The sequence below is a fragment of the Phlebotomus papatasi genome, chromosome 1 (assembly GCF_024763615.1).
Source record: "Phlebotomus papatasi isolate M1 chromosome 1, Ppap_2.1, whole genome shotgun sequence".
In the NCBI taxonomy this organism is placed as follows: domain Eukaryota; kingdom Metazoa; phylum Arthropoda; class Insecta; order Diptera; family Psychodidae; genus Phlebotomus; species Phlebotomus papatasi.
In genome coordinates this window covers 35,034,145-35,051,661 of record NC_077222.1, presented here as the reverse complement: position 1 = coordinate 35,051,661, position 17,517 = coordinate 35,034,145, and the positions used below count along the sequence as shown (strand labels likewise).

Below are 17,517 nucleotides of genomic sequence, written 5' to 3'. Positions count from 1 at the left end.
GCTAATGCTCTCTACACTGAGAAAAAAAGAAGGTGCGATTAACTTGTTTTCCTCATATCTTTAACACTTTTTAGGTGTAAAAATATATCAACATTTTTTAATGTTAATTTTACACCTTTTAAGGGTAAAATTAACATGAAAAAAGGTAACTTTAACCCCTAATACACCTAAAAAGGGTAATATTTACACCGATTTCGGATCAATACTGCAGGGTAAAATTGACATTTCCGAAATGTTATTTTAACATTTTCGGATTTCACTCACAGTGTAGTCTCTACACATCAGGAGAAATTTTTGTGGACATGAAACATTTTAAAGTAAATTGTTTGCACATGTGTAGATTTCATAAATGCATTAAATTGCTCCGTTTTTAAGAAATTTTAACCATTTTAACATTCCGCCAAATGGACTCTACACACTAGAGAAATTTATGTCCATTTTTAATGTAATTGAAAAAAAATTTAACAGTTCCTATTTCGAAAGAAAAGGTGTGTAAAGCAGCCGATTAAATATTGTTAAAATTTTGTCAAAAGGATCTTATTTTACAATTTGACACATTTTTCTTACATTTCATACAAAAAAAACCTTCTTTAACACACTTTGGACCAAGCGCCTGGCAAGTTGGCCTTTTTATATGGAGCTATTTGAAGCCAATTCCTAAATTGATCTCGGACTCAGCTCACAGTGCTCCAAGGAAAAAAATTATTTCAAGAAAAATTTAGTATATTTGTCCCTCCATACGGAAAGGTATCTTATAATACGGAAAAACTTCCCACTTTTTAAATATTTAGCATAACGATCACGAGTGCAGAAAAATTCCCATACGCATTTGTATGTGAAAGTAAGAAATTGGCTTCAACTTTGAAGCCCACTCGCCGGGAACTAGCTTTTGACAAAATCTAGACTAGATTACTACCACCGTGTTGTAGTATAGAAGAAAATCCTTTAAATTTAGACAAACGTCTTTTTTAAAGTGAAAAAAACTTGTTTACAGGATCGTAAACAATTGGACTCAGTTTGTGAATTACAGAGCTAATCTGTTGTCAGGAAATTGACTTTCGGTCTTCTTTAATTGTTTTTTTTTTTTGTTTTGAGTTTGTTTTTTTTCGGTTCAATGGTTGGGACATTCTTCAGGGCATCAAAATTTGGGAAAACAATTGTTGATTGTTTTTGTAAAAATCACTATTTTAGTGTTAGGGGAAAGTGCTCTCCCTTCGAACGTTCATGCCTTCGAATAATGTGAATTTCTTGTTTTTTTTAAGAGATTTACACTAAATTATCACGGAATTATCAACAATTGATGGGAAGCCAACTAATATTTATTTAATAAAAATATGTAGGGTAAAGTTTTGCACCTTCGTAATGTTGCAGCTTCGTAAAAGTTGATTTCTTTCCAAGTTACTAAATGAATTTCATCAATGGACATATAATCTAAAAGCTAGTCCTACATCTCACATTTCCTGACAAACTTGTAAGCCTAGGCTTTTTTTCCTGGGTCCAAAAGGCAAAAATAAAAAATGGGCCTAAAATCGTAATTCTGATGTGTAATACTTTATACATTTTTGCACACTGCAAGTGTCTTTTCGAAAAAGCAACTATTCCAGGTTATAGAGGGTTTATTAGGGTTAATATTTACCGTGAATATCTTTTTTATTTGTTTGAAAGCTTGCGAGATAGCTAGAGGCCAAACGGTAAGAGATATCTACTTCCGATCTTCGACAACCCCCTTTAAATCAATATTATCTGGGACACCTTTTATTCCTTTCCCCCACGCCGCCCCCCCCCTTCTCCACCAAAAACAAAGAGATGGTTTGTAATTTAAATCATTAGCAGTTTCATTCATGAATAATTTAAAAGTTACAGTCTTCAGAAAATAATTGTTCATCTACATACAAAAATAGATTTATTTCAATATATCGATTATAATTATTTTTAACCAAGTTTGTGTATTCTCTCTGTAAAATTTAAATTTTCCCAAAGTACTGTTACTTATTACAAAAATAAATAGTCAGAAATCTTTTACGGAAACATTAACCTACCTGTGATTGAATACCTTATCTGAGGAAAAAGGAAAAATAAAAATATTTTGCATATGCTGTATCATCTAAAGTTGGTAATGTTGGTAAACGTTGGAGGACTTTAAAGTCTTGCAGTCATTTTGTGCATTGATGATCGCACTAGGGGTTCAAGAGATTCTAAATTGGGCAAACAAAATTATATTCAACATTTAATCCCAACTTTCCAGCAACGCTTTCTTTTCATAAAACTCTTTAAGAGTGTAAGAAATCAAATTAACTTATTGTCTCATGCAAATCCATACCTTTCTCCATCTCAAAGCACATAAAATATTCCTCCCAAACAGTCGTAAAGGAGTCATTCTATCTTTCAACGTCACCATTAAGCCCATCATTTTGTGAATCAATGGGTGGAAATCAATTCCTCTTGAGACATACAATCTTGGGTCATTTGTCAGGTGGGACAAATGGAAGAAAGTCATCAAAGTGTCATCAAATCCATGGTGTTGAATTACCAAGAAATGGACTGTATCCACAAAATTGGAGTGTACGGCCGATTAATTGGACTCACGTGGGCTCCACCCAGAAGATGGTATTTCCGGTATAAAGAACAGCGCGGCAGAGCTTCTAACGGTGATAATGACCATGAATGTTATCCCGTGTACTCCGTCTGTTGCTCTCAGAAACCTGTGTCTCTTGCTCCAGGTTCTAGTGAACTCAAATCCCAGCCATGTGTACAGAAATGCTCTTGTTTATGGCGCGAAATCTACAGGAGATGAAGTTATTCAGTTCTTAACTAAATCTCTCGGTGATAACCTTCCATGGATGTTCTACAAGATGGATTCCTCAAAGTCCGTTGAGATTTGTGATACTGTGAGATCCAGCACTATCAATTTCATGTTCTTACAAGATTTACAGGTAAAAGGTTATCTTATATAAGTAATTCGTGAGAAACCTAATCCAATTACCACTAATTCGACTAATCCCAACTTGAAGGAAATTTTTCTAGTGAGGAGGATCAAAAGAAAAGCCGCCCACACTGTCATCATTCTCAATAACAGCCCACAGAATCGATCGGAGATTGAGAAGACCATGAAGATTCTCAAGAGATATTCCATACCAAACGTGGCCCTTATTTTGTGGCGCAACTCTATTGAAATTTGGACAGCTAACCACTTTCGCGAGATGTACAGCATTCTTGTTTTCTCCTCCAAGCACCACATCAACTTCAATCTTCCACCCAACTTACATGAACTTGTATTCTTCCCCAAGACCAATGATCTCCATGGAGCAGGTCTAGATGTCTTTGGATACAGCAAACCTCCCAAAATGGTCCGAATTCCCAATTATCTAAAGAGCATTTTTCCTGGTGTTACTTTTGGGGGCAGAGACGGTTTTTTGGCTCACAGTATCGCTGCCAAATTAAACGCCAAGCTCAATTACAGTATATCTCAAGTCCATAATTTGACGAGAACTGCCTCTCATGCCGTCCAATTTGTCGACAATCTCAATCACGATGTATTGTAAGTACATTTCTGTCTATTTGATTTGAATTTTGAGATGAAAGTGATATTGAATTGGGTTTTTGAAGCAAATTCCATAAAAAGCCAGAATTGATCTTGATGTCGAGCTACAGTGAGTTGTACAGCACTGACTATGAGTTGCTGCAACCGCATGAAATGGATTGCGTCGCAATTGTTATTCCCTCCAATGGAAAACCATTGTTGATTGGAATAAGGTAAGTTTAAATGATTTTCGAGTACTATTAAGTAATTCGGAATCATTATGTCTATTTTGGAATTTTGTGATTTTCTCACTATTTCAAATCTTCAAAGAGGAAAAGGAAACCATAAAAAAGTGCAAGACTTTACGTTCGAGAATACATTTTCGTTGTTGTCCAAAGTACACATGACTCCAAATTACCCCATATTACCCAAATGCCTTTAATTTATGAATTTTATGCTCAGATTCGCGAAAATACCAGAGTTTTTATGTCATGGCTAATTTAAAATACCAAAAGTAGAATATGAAAGTAATGGATAGAAAGTTACTTTCTACTATACTATAATATTAAATTAATCCAAATCGGACTAGAAAAAGGATTTTTGTAGCGAAAAAATTCAACACAGACAGAAATATATTAAATTGAATTTTCTGCCTTCTACTCCTACACAGAAAAATATTTCGTGAAAATATTTGTAAATATTTGTAAGCTTCAACTGGAGACTTATGCCCTAGACACACTTACGACTTAAGCCGAGAGACAGCTTAGTGGAAAATGATAGAAATGCGGTTTAACCATTATTTAGAATACAAATTACGCTAAGTCGTCTCTCGGCTAATCTACAAGTCTGTCAATGCCCTTACGAAACGCTTATGAATCGCATGACCTATTTTTCACAAACATCGTTTATAAGATGATCACTTAATGGGCAATTTTTGTTCTATTACTTTTATGTTCGTTAGATGATCACTTAAGGAGCGTATATTATTCTTTTACATACACTTTTTTTTGTAAATGTTCGTAAGCTCATAGAAAAATATTCGCAAAAGTTTTTCATTTGTTCGTAAAGTTTTGTCAAACGAAAGTGCACGAATTTTTTAACAAAACTTTACGAACAAATGACAAAATTTTGCGAATATTTTTCTATGTGCTTACGAACATGTACAAAAAAAGTGTATGTAAAAGAATAAAAAACGCTCCTTAAGTGATCATCTAACGAACAATGTTTGTGAAAAAAGTACAAATATTTACAACTACTTTAAAAAATATTAATTTCGTATAAAGGATCCAAATAACAGATATATCGAACAAATTTGGGATATGTTCGTACATACGGGTATCATCATGCCTAGAAGTCGAACAGTTAGTAACAGCGACTGAAAGTCTTCGGAGAATCTTACATAATAGATAAATCGACTCTATAGGACTACTATACAGCGTGACCGTTATATTTTAACCTAAAATTATATATTTTTTCTATTTATTGAAAACGCTTCTTGCGAAATTTTTCAATTTTGGATATGCATTATATAAATTTTCATTTATAAACAATTTTTTTAAAGATTACTCAAGGTAAAATGTTAAATAGCTTTAAAATACGTGTTTCTCAATAAATTAATGAAATTTACAACTTTTAACCATTTATGAACAGATAATTAATAATTTTAATTTGGATTTGAAATTCATTATTAATTCATATTTTTAGGCAAAATTAAAAGCAAACTAAGAATAAATTTAAATCAAGGTTTTATTCGATTGGTAAATATTTTAATTAAAATATTGAAATGGTAAATATCTTTAAAGAACAGTATTTTTTCTACAAAATGAAACATTAATATTTTGTTCTTATTAAAACGGTTACTTCAAAACAAATTTTTAGGGAATAAATATTACACTGAGAAAAAAAAACTAGGATGCGATTAACTTTTTTTCGTCATAACTTTAACACTTTTTAGGTGTAAAAATATATCAACATTTTTAATGTTAATTTTACACCTTTTTAGGGGTAAAATTAACATGAAAAAGTGTAACTTTAACACCTAATACACATAAAAAACATAATATTTGCACCGATTTCGAATCAATATTGCAGAGTAAAATAAACATTTCCGGAATGTTATTTTAACTTTTTCGGATTTCTTTCAGTGTAGTCAAAAGTTCTGTAAAACATTTAGATTTTACTTAAGTAGGCAATACACAAAAATTCTAAAAATTTCAAGACCTTTCCAACAATAGTACTTTTCGTTGTCGAATGAACATCTTAGAATGCGAAATCCTTAAAATGAGAAAAAAACTTATCGATTAAACCGCCATTTTTATTTTCTTAAAAAAACAATAGGGGAAAGATTTCATTCATATTTTTTTCTATCTTCATTTAACGAATCTGAATTATTTTTTCAGGAAATGTGTGACTAAGAGTAGGTATTAATATATACCATAGATATGTGTTATTCATTAAAGGAATATGCGAAAGATATGAAATGTTCGAAGCCAAAGTGTGCCCGAACCCTGAAGGCCTTCCCCTACTGTTCTAGGATCACATTTTTATAAATAATAGTTAAAATTATTTTTAAACTCCCTCTATTTTACTTAATTATTTCAGAGAAGTCCTTTCAATTCCAATTGTAAAACTCAGTCCGATAATACTCATCCTGGTTGTCATCGTATGGTATATAATTCTCATGATTAACAAACCACATCAAATGGATGGGACAAAGGTCATCTTGGATACTTTAGGAATATATTTAAGGACTAAAGCCATATCCTGTCCCAAAACTGCCTCTGAGAAAATTCTGATTATGTCACTTTTCATATTTACTATCATAATGGGAGGACTCTTTGCTGAATTTGTCTACAATAACTTGGTCAAGCCTCCTTTTGATCAGAACATCGACTCCTTGGAAGAATTGGCCGGCACTGGATTAAATATTTGGGCAGAGAAATACGTAATGGATTATCTACAGGAATACAGCGATAACATGGAGTACTGCAAAAAAATTTAATATCCTAGACAGAAATACGGCTTAGGTCAAAAGACGGCTTAGTGAGAAACTGATGGGAATGTGTCTAACTGTGTTATCACACTTGCACATTAAAATTTTAATATGATTCACATTAATTGTCGCTGGTGAGAGTCCAAATGTGTAATTTGTGTGTTTGAATCATTTTATATTCAAAATTTGATCTATTTGTTGATAAAAAGGTAGACTTGGCCCGCAAAATTTGATATGAATTGATTTATAGCATTAATGCGAAAAATTAATGCGATTTTCTCTTTAATTTTTTAATGTAAAAAATATTTGTGCTTTAGGTAAATTTAAACTTATTTTTGCAGGCCAAGTCCACTTCTTTATCAATAAATAGAAAAACCCCAAATATTAAGTGAATCAAAGACACAAATAACATATTTGGACGCTGACAAGCGACAATTAATGTGAATCACATTAAAATTTTAATGTGCAAGTGTGATAACGCCGTAATAATTATTTTGATTATAAATATTTACCTGAAGTAGTCTCTCGACTTAAGCCGTAGATCTATCCAGCACATAACCCTACTATTTAAGAGACTTAACCTTATTCTTTTCAGTGGAAGAATTCAAGAAATGATTGTCGTTAAGCATAGACCGGAGATTATAGCTGCAATCCTAGCTAAGAATTTCAGTCAGGGATACGCTCTTCTTCATAGCACCGTCGATATGTATCTCAAAAATAAGGATATGTACGAACATGGTGAAAATGTCTTTCATAAGCTTAGTGAATGTGTAATACCGATTCAAGTGGCTTTTAAGATCATTCAGTTCTCGCTTCTTCGAGAGACCATCAATGAAATGCTCCTAAAATTCGTGCAATGGGGATTCTTTCAGGTTCTAACCTCAATTATTTAGCCTACATGTTTCTAACCTCACTCTTTTCAGAATTTTCGAAGATTGGAAGCTGGTTTACTTCATAGAATGAACATTTCACATGAAATTCCTGAACCTCCTAATGAACATGTGGCTTTCACACTTGACATGACTTACTTCTTGGACATCTTCATCTTCTTGATTTGTGGACTTTTCGCCAGTTTCATGGTCTTCATCTGTGAAATCAGCGTAAATTACTACAAGATTAAAATGCGTCAGAAAAAGACCAAATAACAGTGAAATAGTATCATTTAATCTGCTTAATCTCAAGTACTAAGTCAGTAAATGTTACTACCATTAGATTCATCATCAACAATAAATAGATAACTCTCATCGTGTCCTAACTAAAACGAAATTGCTCTTTCTAGGACTAAAACAATTCTAATGGACGCTACTTTAGGACTAATTTGCTTTAGTTAGGGGAAGTTTGTAAAGCAAATCGTCTAAATTGAGTTTGTTCTTAATGTCACGCGGTGCTCCGTGTCCTGGACGACCCCAGAAACTGGTCCATGTCTCATAGTGCCGTCTACTTGTCTCCATCTCCAGTTGCTTGCTTTTCTGGAAAGAATATTCCAGTGAGAGGATTGACAAGGATTTATCCAACAAAAATAATAAAATTATCCCGGACTTTAATAGAAAATCTGTGGCTTTCTACTCAATACTCTCACCTCAAATGCTTTCTGCTTCCTATCCATCTGACGGCACAGATCATTGAGATACTGAATGCTGTAGTTCTCCCACTGACGAGCCTCCTTATACTTTGTAACATCAGTCGAGGAAAGGCTAATAGGACGCTCCTGGGCCCTTCTCTTGGCCAACAAAGGCACTAACTCAACGCCTCCCGAAATCATATATGATCTAGTCCGAAGATCCTTCCCATTCCTCTTAGGCTTTGTATTCTTAGGCTTAACCTCCGTGACCTTAGGAGTGAGTTTGTCACATTCCCGACGAATTCTCCTCGGGACAGGGTTCGACATAGGTGGTGGTGGTGGTGGTGGAGGAGGTGGTACATGTCTATTCTTACCATCCTTAACACAGAGGCAGTTGCACATCATGCAGCAAGTCGGATGAGGTTTCCTAGCCTCTTCTTTAATGTGCTTCACCTGGAACGGAAATACAAGTTTCTGGAGAATTTCAACTGAAACATTCCTTTCGTAATTCTTAAAGATTCGCTGTACCTCTTCTACGGACGGAGGAGTGACCTTAACTTTAATATTGGGATTTGTATAGGCTGAATGTGTCTCTGAATCCATCTTTTGCAGGAGTTTAGTATCTGTCCATCCCATTGATTCCATAAAAGAGCATCCTATGGCATTTGGCGGACGCCATGGAGTTCCTCCTGGACCAGCCTTACCCCAAGGATCTACTGTGGTCTTATCGCAAGCACAGTTCTCTTGTTTTCTACGCTCCTTCTCAGCCACGATCTTATCTAGAACAAAATGGGACATCACTCTAAAGTTTTCAACTAAGAAGGATATCCTATTCCAATACCTAGTTCCATTTTATAGGTTTTCTTTACTTTAGGAGATGTTTTGTACCTCAATTCAATATCTACGATATTTCTCGTTTGATCCTTAAACGTTATCGATGGATCATCCCTAAAGGTTGTAATCAAGCGCCCCGAATTACTACGGATTGGGGCTCCACCACCACCACCACGAATCTTTGGCATTGGTGGAGGGGGAACGTAGTTTCGAACAGTCTTTATGTAAAAGAAATTTTAGTCCTAGGATTTTTTTCAAAAAGGATCATACATTTTTACTTACATTTATGGCTTCAGGAAAGAGACCCTCTTTTGTGATGTTCGTCATACGAATATTGTCATTTGGGGCACCACCACCTGGTCTTCCCCATGGACAGTGCTTCTCAATCATTTGTTTGTACTAATGGAAAAGAAAGTTAAATTAAAAATTTATTTTGTTAAATCAAGGAAAAACTACATAAAGAGAAATAATGTGAAATGTACGTTTAGAACTTTAAAAAATCTTAAGAAATACCTATCAATCTTGGTCTATTATGTATTATCTTATTAATCTCTCTATTGACGTTCTCCAAGTATTAAAGCAAAAGGCTATTTAAAACCCCCTTAACCATTATAATTCATAAAAAAGTAAAAATAGTGACACTCTTGTGCCTTTAATTAAAAAAAATCACACAGAATATGAAAAAATCGTTTAACAAAACGAATACAAACATTTTTGGTTAGTTAATTAGCAGAAAAAAATCCTATTGGTCAGTAAATATTTAAAATGAATAATAAAAAATCTATTTTGGTCAGTATTAAAAAGTCATAGGAGTTTTCTTTAAAACAAAAGGAACTTGATAAGGAGATAGTTGTTAATTCTTAATGTTCTCTTTATCCAAGATTATTTCACTATTTTTATGCACTAACAATTTAATTCTCCAAATTTTATTATAAATAGTTAAATACTTAATCCTACAAGAAAATATTTAGAAGCAATGTACAAACAAGGAAAAAAGGTACATAATTAGTAAAGTTTTAAAAGTACTTAATTGATCTTTAAAAACAGTAAAAATTTAAGCAAATTTTGGCAAAAAGAAAATAAGAAGATTTTATGTACAATACTCTGAGATGTTAATTATGGAATCCAGTAGGAGAAGTCTGTAACATTATGACAATGTCATATGGCAAATTTTCATGGTGAATTCTGGAGTAGGACAACATTAAAATCCAGCGAACATCTAATGAACTATGAGGTGTATGAGCGATACCGAGAGGTAACTGTCGTCAAGCAAATACGCCTCAATAGGCTCCGGTGGGCTGGTCATCTGGTTCGCAAGGATGAGGACGACCCAGCCTGGAAAGTCTTTAGGGGCGGACTTTATGCTACGAGGAGACGAGGCCGACCCAGCCTCAGATGGACCGACGGCGTGGACCAGGACGCCAACTCATTAGGGGTGCGGAATTGGAGAACAGTGGCGCGTAACAGGCTCGAGTGGCGACGGGTCCTGAGTCAGGCCAAGACCAGTAATTGGTTGTAGCGCCAGATAAGTAAGTAAGTAAGTAAGTAAGAACATCTAATGGTCATTGTAAGCAGCTCTGTGAAGCTCTCAGTAATTGATATGAGTCGGATTTTTAATTGATTATTTCGAACTTACGACATAAAAAATTTAAATTTGTCATATGAGATTGTCAGACTTACAGAATTCCCCTACATTCGTAAAGATTTAGATTTTTATTAACTAAAATTTAATTTTAATATCACCGGTAGACTTTTTAGATCGGTAAAATTTCATGAAATCAAAATTCGCATCCCTTTCGTTTTTCATAATATTTGCATAAGTCTATCTCACTCTTTCGGACTCAAAATTGAATTGAACTGAATTTAATTTAATCTGATTTTCAAAAGAAGAAGAGTGCGAAAGAGTAGGATAGACATATACAAAACTTTTAAGAGCAAAAGGGTTGTGAATTTTGACTTTATGAAATTTTCCTAATCCAAAAGGTGTACTGAAGCCATAACTAATCAATTCTATTTTTTCTGTTGAAATGTAGTATTTTACTCGACAAGTTTATTTTTTTACCGCTCATTTATTATATTTTATTGGCCGTACTCAAAGAGAACAATATATAGCATGCCAGTGAATGTAACACCAGTTGAGATAGTACCGTAAGAGATATTGACTTTTGGTCTTCGATGACCCCCCTTAAAAAAGCATTATGTAAATACTAGAGACATTTACCGCGTTTTTATGGTCTATTTAGAAAACAACTTCAATGACTTCTTTGATTTTCAGATATGTTTAGGAGGTAACCCAAGTGAATATATCGTCCATAGATTCCTATTACCAGAAAAGTCGGAATTTCGAGTTTTTCAAAGTAAAATTTTAATTGCTGTAAAGAGATTTTATTTCAATCGATTTTATCCAATTTGATAAAATTTAAATTTCGAATTTCCAATGATTTATGACTCGGATTAAATCAATAATATACCGCGGTAAATCCCTCAAAAATACATAAACTGAACGCTTTGTTATCTCAATTTTTACCTAATAAAATTCTTTAAGATAATACACTGACTGAGAGAAATCCGAAAAAGTCAAAATAACATTCCAGAAGGGTTAATTTTACCCTGCAGTATTGATCCGAAAACGGTGTAAATATTACCCTTTTTAGATGTATTATAGGTTAAAGTTACCCTTACTTCATGTTGATTTTACCCTTAAAAAGTGTAAAATTAACATTAAAAAATGATGATATATTTTTACATCCAAAAAGTGTTAGTTATGAGGAAAAAAGTTAATCGCAACCTCTTTTTTTCTCAGTGTAGATCTCGCTTTTATATTATAATCTTTTAAAACTTTTAAAATTATTGCAAAAATTCCATTCAGTATTAACAAAATTCTCATGACTCATATAAAGTTGCGTGAAATGGCCTGATAAATTTACAAGTGGTACAATATTCATTAAAGAAAATGCTAATTGAAAGGCACAGGAAAATATTTACGGAAGCATTGACGCTTCCATCTATCTTGAGCCAACAATCTCTACCCCTCAGGCAGAACTTAAGTGGAAGCCAGAAGACGTTGCAGGGTGAATTCGTCCAGTATAAGAAAAGTATGCGGATGGAAGCTCACTTGAGTGAAAATGGGCAAAAGTTTGTCTGATGAAAAATGCCCTTTGACACGCAACACCTCATTTGCACACACTCGGCATTGAAATTCTTCGGTGTTGAGTCCACCCCCGAAAAAAAATCCACTTCAATGCAGTGCAAGTGCCTTCAAATTCACCAACATTCCGCACCCTAATGCTGTGGGGATGGCATTGGAATTTATGGGATTAGATGCTATCATTTTAATATGAAACACGACTTTGTTTGTTTTCGATTATGCTGGGGCATAAAGCATTTTAAGGGGTTGGATGAAGTGAGAAATAGTCGAAGGGGTGGTGTAAAAATTCTGCAGAAGGCCATCGATGCGTGCCGAACGCATCAATCGCTCACTTTATCAACATTTACGCAGATTGTATGGATATTGCCATGAAAATCAAATATTTACACAGAATGTCCTTAGAGTGAGTTGGTATTTAGCAGTAATTCCCTATAGTTTCACAGAGTAATTTTCCTTCATGGAAAACATTCTTAGTGAGGTTTCCCAGTGGAGGCGTCTGGTGAATATTTTATACGACCATTTGTCTGTGAAATAATGAGGTTCTCCGAGCATTTATCTCCACTTTGGCAAGAGCACTTTTGAAAACTTTAATTTTCTAGAGATAAAAAAATAAATGAAAGTTCTACTGCAAACACGATAAGGGAAACATTCAAGTGTCTTAGGTAGAACATAGCGGAAATGATTTTTTTGTGAAAATAAAATTCAATAATTCCTTGGGGAGCTATAGTTGTACAGTTTCACAGACAAGTTTTTAGTTAAAAAGACAACAGTCTTCTTTACAGAAATAACTGAGTTTTAATATTGTTTTTTTTTTCTTTATTAGTAACAACATAAATTTTCCATCAATTATATGGTAATCTTAAACTTTAAAATTTCATTAGAGCATTTCTTGCTTCAAGAATTTCTTTTGTTTCATTTTTTTTTATTTTGTAGCCTAATTAAAGCAGTTAGGAGAAAGGCTCATAATTTTGTCCAGTTTCTTATTTTAGACACTTTGAGGATAAAATTGGACACTAAAAATAAATTTATTAAAATGATGGATTTTTATTCCAATATTTAATGAATAATGAATTCTATTTAAATATTTGTTCTTTTTGGAAGATTTTAAGACTAAATACGTTAAATTTTGAATATGATTTGAGTTGACAATGCTTTGTTAAAAATTCAGTGTGAGCAATTGCTTACGAGAAATATGACAGAACTTCGTGATTACTTCAGTGTTATTTAGCTGTGATGAAGTACTAACAATGTTTCTTCGCTTTTTTTTAGTGATATTATTGAATATTCATTGAAAATTGTGTTGATTCACGTTAGTGGTGATTTGTACATTTGACCTGAAGTAAGATTTGCCTTGTGAATTAGATTTTTCGTGTGAAAAATGGGATTTTTTAAGACATTCACCAGTGTGGTGATACTCCTTATTTTGTAGAGGTGTCTTTCTCACGAAATTTTGTGAAGTTTTAGCTTTTGTGATGACTAGGTTGGACAAATGCCTGGAGAAACAAAGGAGCATCATCTCTACGAAAGAGATGTAGCGAGAAATGCCTTGAAAGGCTCCCGGAAAGGCCAGGGAATGAGCGAATCCGCACGTACTTGGAGTGCCGAAGTCAACTCACTTTAATGAATGATATGGAAAGTTTCCGGGCTTCTTGTGACATTCTACGTTTCCCTTACATGAACAGGAAGAGGACTTGGTTAGATTGGTTCATGAAATGAAGAACAATGGGCATCCTGTTGAGGCGGATTAGCTGTCCAAATTTACAGCCAAGTTATCCAAATTAATAAAGAAGTTGTCCAAAATAAGAGCCCAGGTCACCTCTACATATCAATTCATTTTTAAACGTAATAAAACTAATTTTAGTAAAAATAAGACGATAAGTAGCTTGCCAAGTTTCTAAACAACCCTTCTGAAAAAGAGTAACAAAATAAATTCAATTAGTATCGAAAATATCGCACTTCAATCTTGGAACATCGATGCTTATAAGCAGACTGGGCAAAATTATGAGCTCTTACCCTACAGCTTTTGAAAATTCACCTAACATTAATTGCTGCAAGTGCACCAAAGGACAAATCTACTTATTTGAAGGATACTGGGCATTATATGTAAGACATTTTAACTCTTCTAGCGTATGCAAAAAAAAATAATAAAACTTTTAAGGTTTAACTATGGGACCTATGGGACACACATCAATCACACCCGTGAAAGTATCCCAAAGTATCCCAGTATTTCGTTATTCTTTATATACTCTTGTAAATCTATCAGCTTATGATTTCTTAATTTCTCATATTCAATTGATCCCCATTTTAGAAATTTATCTACTAATTTAATTTCTAAATACTTAATATGTCGTAAATCTCTCTTTAAAATCTTATTTTAAACACTAAAAAATATTGGGCGGAGCTTAAAAACAAGCCCTGTCCAAAAATAATTTTCGTTAAACCCAATTCATTAGCAACGATCAGTTATTTTTTTAAATCAATAATGTTTAAGAAAAGGTAGTAATATTGGTGATCAAGGGCCAATACTAGGGTGTTTCAACAAGGAAAAAAATTTTGGCACTATTCTCAGGGTGCTGTATTTGATGAGACAAGAAAGTTTTTCTTCAACGACCATATGATCAGACGCCGTTTAGAGGTGGCTAAATGACCCTCTCTGTAGAACATTTTTCTGATTTTACACGACAGAGAGGGTCGTTCAACCACCTCTAAATAGCGTTTGATCATATAGTCGTCGACGAAAAACTTTCTAGTCTCATCAAATACAGCACCCTGAGAATAGTGCCAAAAATTTTTTCCTAGTTGAAACACCCTAGCCAATACCTGCCAGAAATTTAGTTTTGGGCGGGGCTTAATGAGGTCTCAGTTTTACAAAATAAGTCACTCCCCCATCAAACATGTAAGATATGTTAAGAAATGGAAAAACCACAATTCTAGAGATTGCCAACTAAAAGTAAAAATTAAATTTTAATTTAAATGACGGGCAAATAAATTAAATTAACCATGCCATTTAACCTCTTGCAGGTCTTGTTTACCCTAATTTTATTACTTATCCCGAAAGATTGTTCACAAGGTAAAAACAAGGTAAAAATTATTTATTAAAAATAAGAAAAATATTAGTATCGGTTCTTAATACTTCAAGCTAGATCGAGATTGAAATAAAGATTTGTCTATAAACCATAAACATTTCGTCACTTGGATCAACAATTGTCGTAATTTACTCGTCATAAATCAGTAATCCTTGTATAATCTGTTCTGTGTATTTCCATATTGTCACAAAAATTACTAATATATGATGTTAGGAAGTTACGAAAATTGCTGCTCTAAGCAAAGATATTTTCAGAATTGAAAATGTCAAACAAAAAAAGCGCAATTATTCAATTTTATAAGTAAAATTTTAACTAATTGTTTTTCTAAGGCGAAACAATTGTCAGAAATTTAAATGTCCAAAATTGCTCCTCTCGTCCTTTCTATTCAACTTTTACTCTCAAGATGCTTCATAGTCAATTGGATTGATAAAGCTAAAGCATAATTTTAAAGGATTTATATCAGACATACTTTCAAAATGATGTAATACTGTGGAAAATTGCCAAATAACTTTTCTTTTAAAAATTGCTATTACTATGGAAAGTTGACATCATACATCAGTTTGATTAAATATCTCATAAATCCTTTTGCATATGAGTTCAGAGTTGTAAGCAACAGTTTGCAGTTATGATAAGTTTTGCCAAAGGAAACAATACAATTTATATCTATAAATACTTTTCAACTCTGTTGGGAAAGCTCAAAAAAGAGGACAAAATCCATGTTGAGGAATGAATAGTGAATGGGGACTAAATTGGGTTGAATGTGAGAATCGTTGTGTGACTTCCTAAAAATAGAATTCTGTCGCTTATGCCTAATTTTTCCCAGCAAACTTTCATGGCATCGAGCCGGGGAATCCATCCGCAATTCATAAAATGCAAATGTTGGATATGGAAAATCAATGGAATCCGCGAACTTTTCTAATAAATATGAATATTTTCCGTGGGCTTACTTGCTCTCTCTCTTGGATTTTCTGCCTAAATTGCTGCTCCTTCCGCTGCTTGACAATCTTCAGACTCTCCTCAGCAATTCTCTTCTGCTCCAAACGACGTTTCTCCTCAGACCACAGTACCGGATGATCGTATCCGTGAAGAAATGTTCCCATCCTCCGATCACTAGCACTGCATTAAATTCTTTCCCATAACCACTTGAGGCAGTATCACATTTTCCCGCACATTCTTCGTCTCTCCCTAAATTGCGGAAAATGCGGAAAATCTACTAAACACCTCCCGAGTGTCTCAGGTATTCGCGCCAAGGCAATTAATTAATTGCTTTAGGATGGGGTTTGAGGTGTTTGTGGGAGCTTTTCAGCCCAAAGCGACTGTTCGTGCTGAAGAATGCAAAGGAACTGAAAGTTTCTGAGCTTTTCTCGCGCTCTCAATGCTGAATTTCGCAATACTGCACAGGAACAGAATATGCCTTTGCCAGAGAGACGCTTTTCCCTCCCCCATCCCCCCGAAAAACAACACAATCGATGCCAATTGAACGCAAGACTGTTGTAAGGCATACCACAGGATATTTTATTCTTTTCAATATTATCCTTTTTATTTTTTAATTAATTTATAAATTTATTTTTTTTTTCTTAAAGTCGCACATGAGAAACCTTTTCCATAACTTTTATAATTTTTTCTTTTCTTAAATTGTTATTTTCTTTTGTAAATTTAACCTTATTAAACACTAAACTTAATTTGTGTCTCTTTATAGCTAAATGTTATATTATATGTTAAATATAAACAATTATTTTGAATATTTTCCACATTTCCTGCATTTTCTGTTTCACTAATTTTCCGCTACCATTTATGACCAAAGTAGCGTTCTCATCTGGAATTTAGATCCTTCGACAAGATTTTTGAGAAAAATAATAGACTGTGAAAAAAGTCAGAACAAAAGAAATTACAGAAGCAATATTTTGACCTTATTAGAACTATACTTAGGATTTATCCTAGAATTACGTGATTTAAACTAGTCTCTATAGAGACGATAGTTATATATGAACTACCCAAGTAGCAAAATTTGACTATAGTAACAACTACATAAACAATCACAGAGGGTCGAATTACCCATTTTCCGAAATAATATATGGTTTCCCCGATCGTCGTTGGTTCCCCATGGATATATATTATTCTCTGGCTATAATAGTTCGAGTTCTCCGACATGAGTTATCATTTTATCATTTCCCATAAGTGCACAAATTCAGTCATAAAAACGGTATTTCAACATCTTTGAAATTACTTGAGCTCAAACACCTCTTTTTCTAATTGTTACATTATTTTCACCTGAAATAATGATGTCATAACTGATTAAAAAGATAGTGCAAGTTTCTCGAAAGTTTTACTAATATATACTTACGTAATTTTTTCGAGGTAACATTTACGTTAGGA

At 33.6% G+C, this 17,517-nt stretch overlaps 1 protein-coding gene across 3 annotated transcripts; it reads right to left on the bottom strand.

Annotated features, from left to right (window-relative positions):
- Positions 1–7,654: 7,654 nt before the first annotated feature.
- On the bottom strand, positions 7,655–16,536 carry LOC129798945 (uncharacterized). 3 transcript variants are annotated; one of them, XM_055842460.1, is made up of 6 exons: positions 16,089–16,536; positions 9,190–9,306; positions 8,915–9,125; positions 8,602–8,852; positions 8,092–8,547; positions 7,655–7,981 (listed from the first exon to the last, which is right to left on the bottom strand). In XM_055842460.1, the coding sequence occupies exons 1-6, from the start codon at positions 16,239–16,241 to the stop codon at positions 7,826–7,828; spliced, it is 1,344 nt and encodes a 447-aa protein (XP_055698435.1). In that variant the 5' UTR covers positions 16,242–16,536; the 3' UTR covers positions 7,655–7,825. The 3 variants fall into 3 exon arrangements, with proteins under 3 accessions (XP_055698435.1, XP_055698437.1, XP_055698436.1); XM_055842462.1 differs by having other exon boundaries at positions 7,655–7,976; positions 16,089–16,519; XM_055842461.1 differs by having other exon boundaries at positions 8,092–8,526; positions 16,089–16,519.
- Positions 16,537–17,517: the final 981 nt, after the last annotated feature.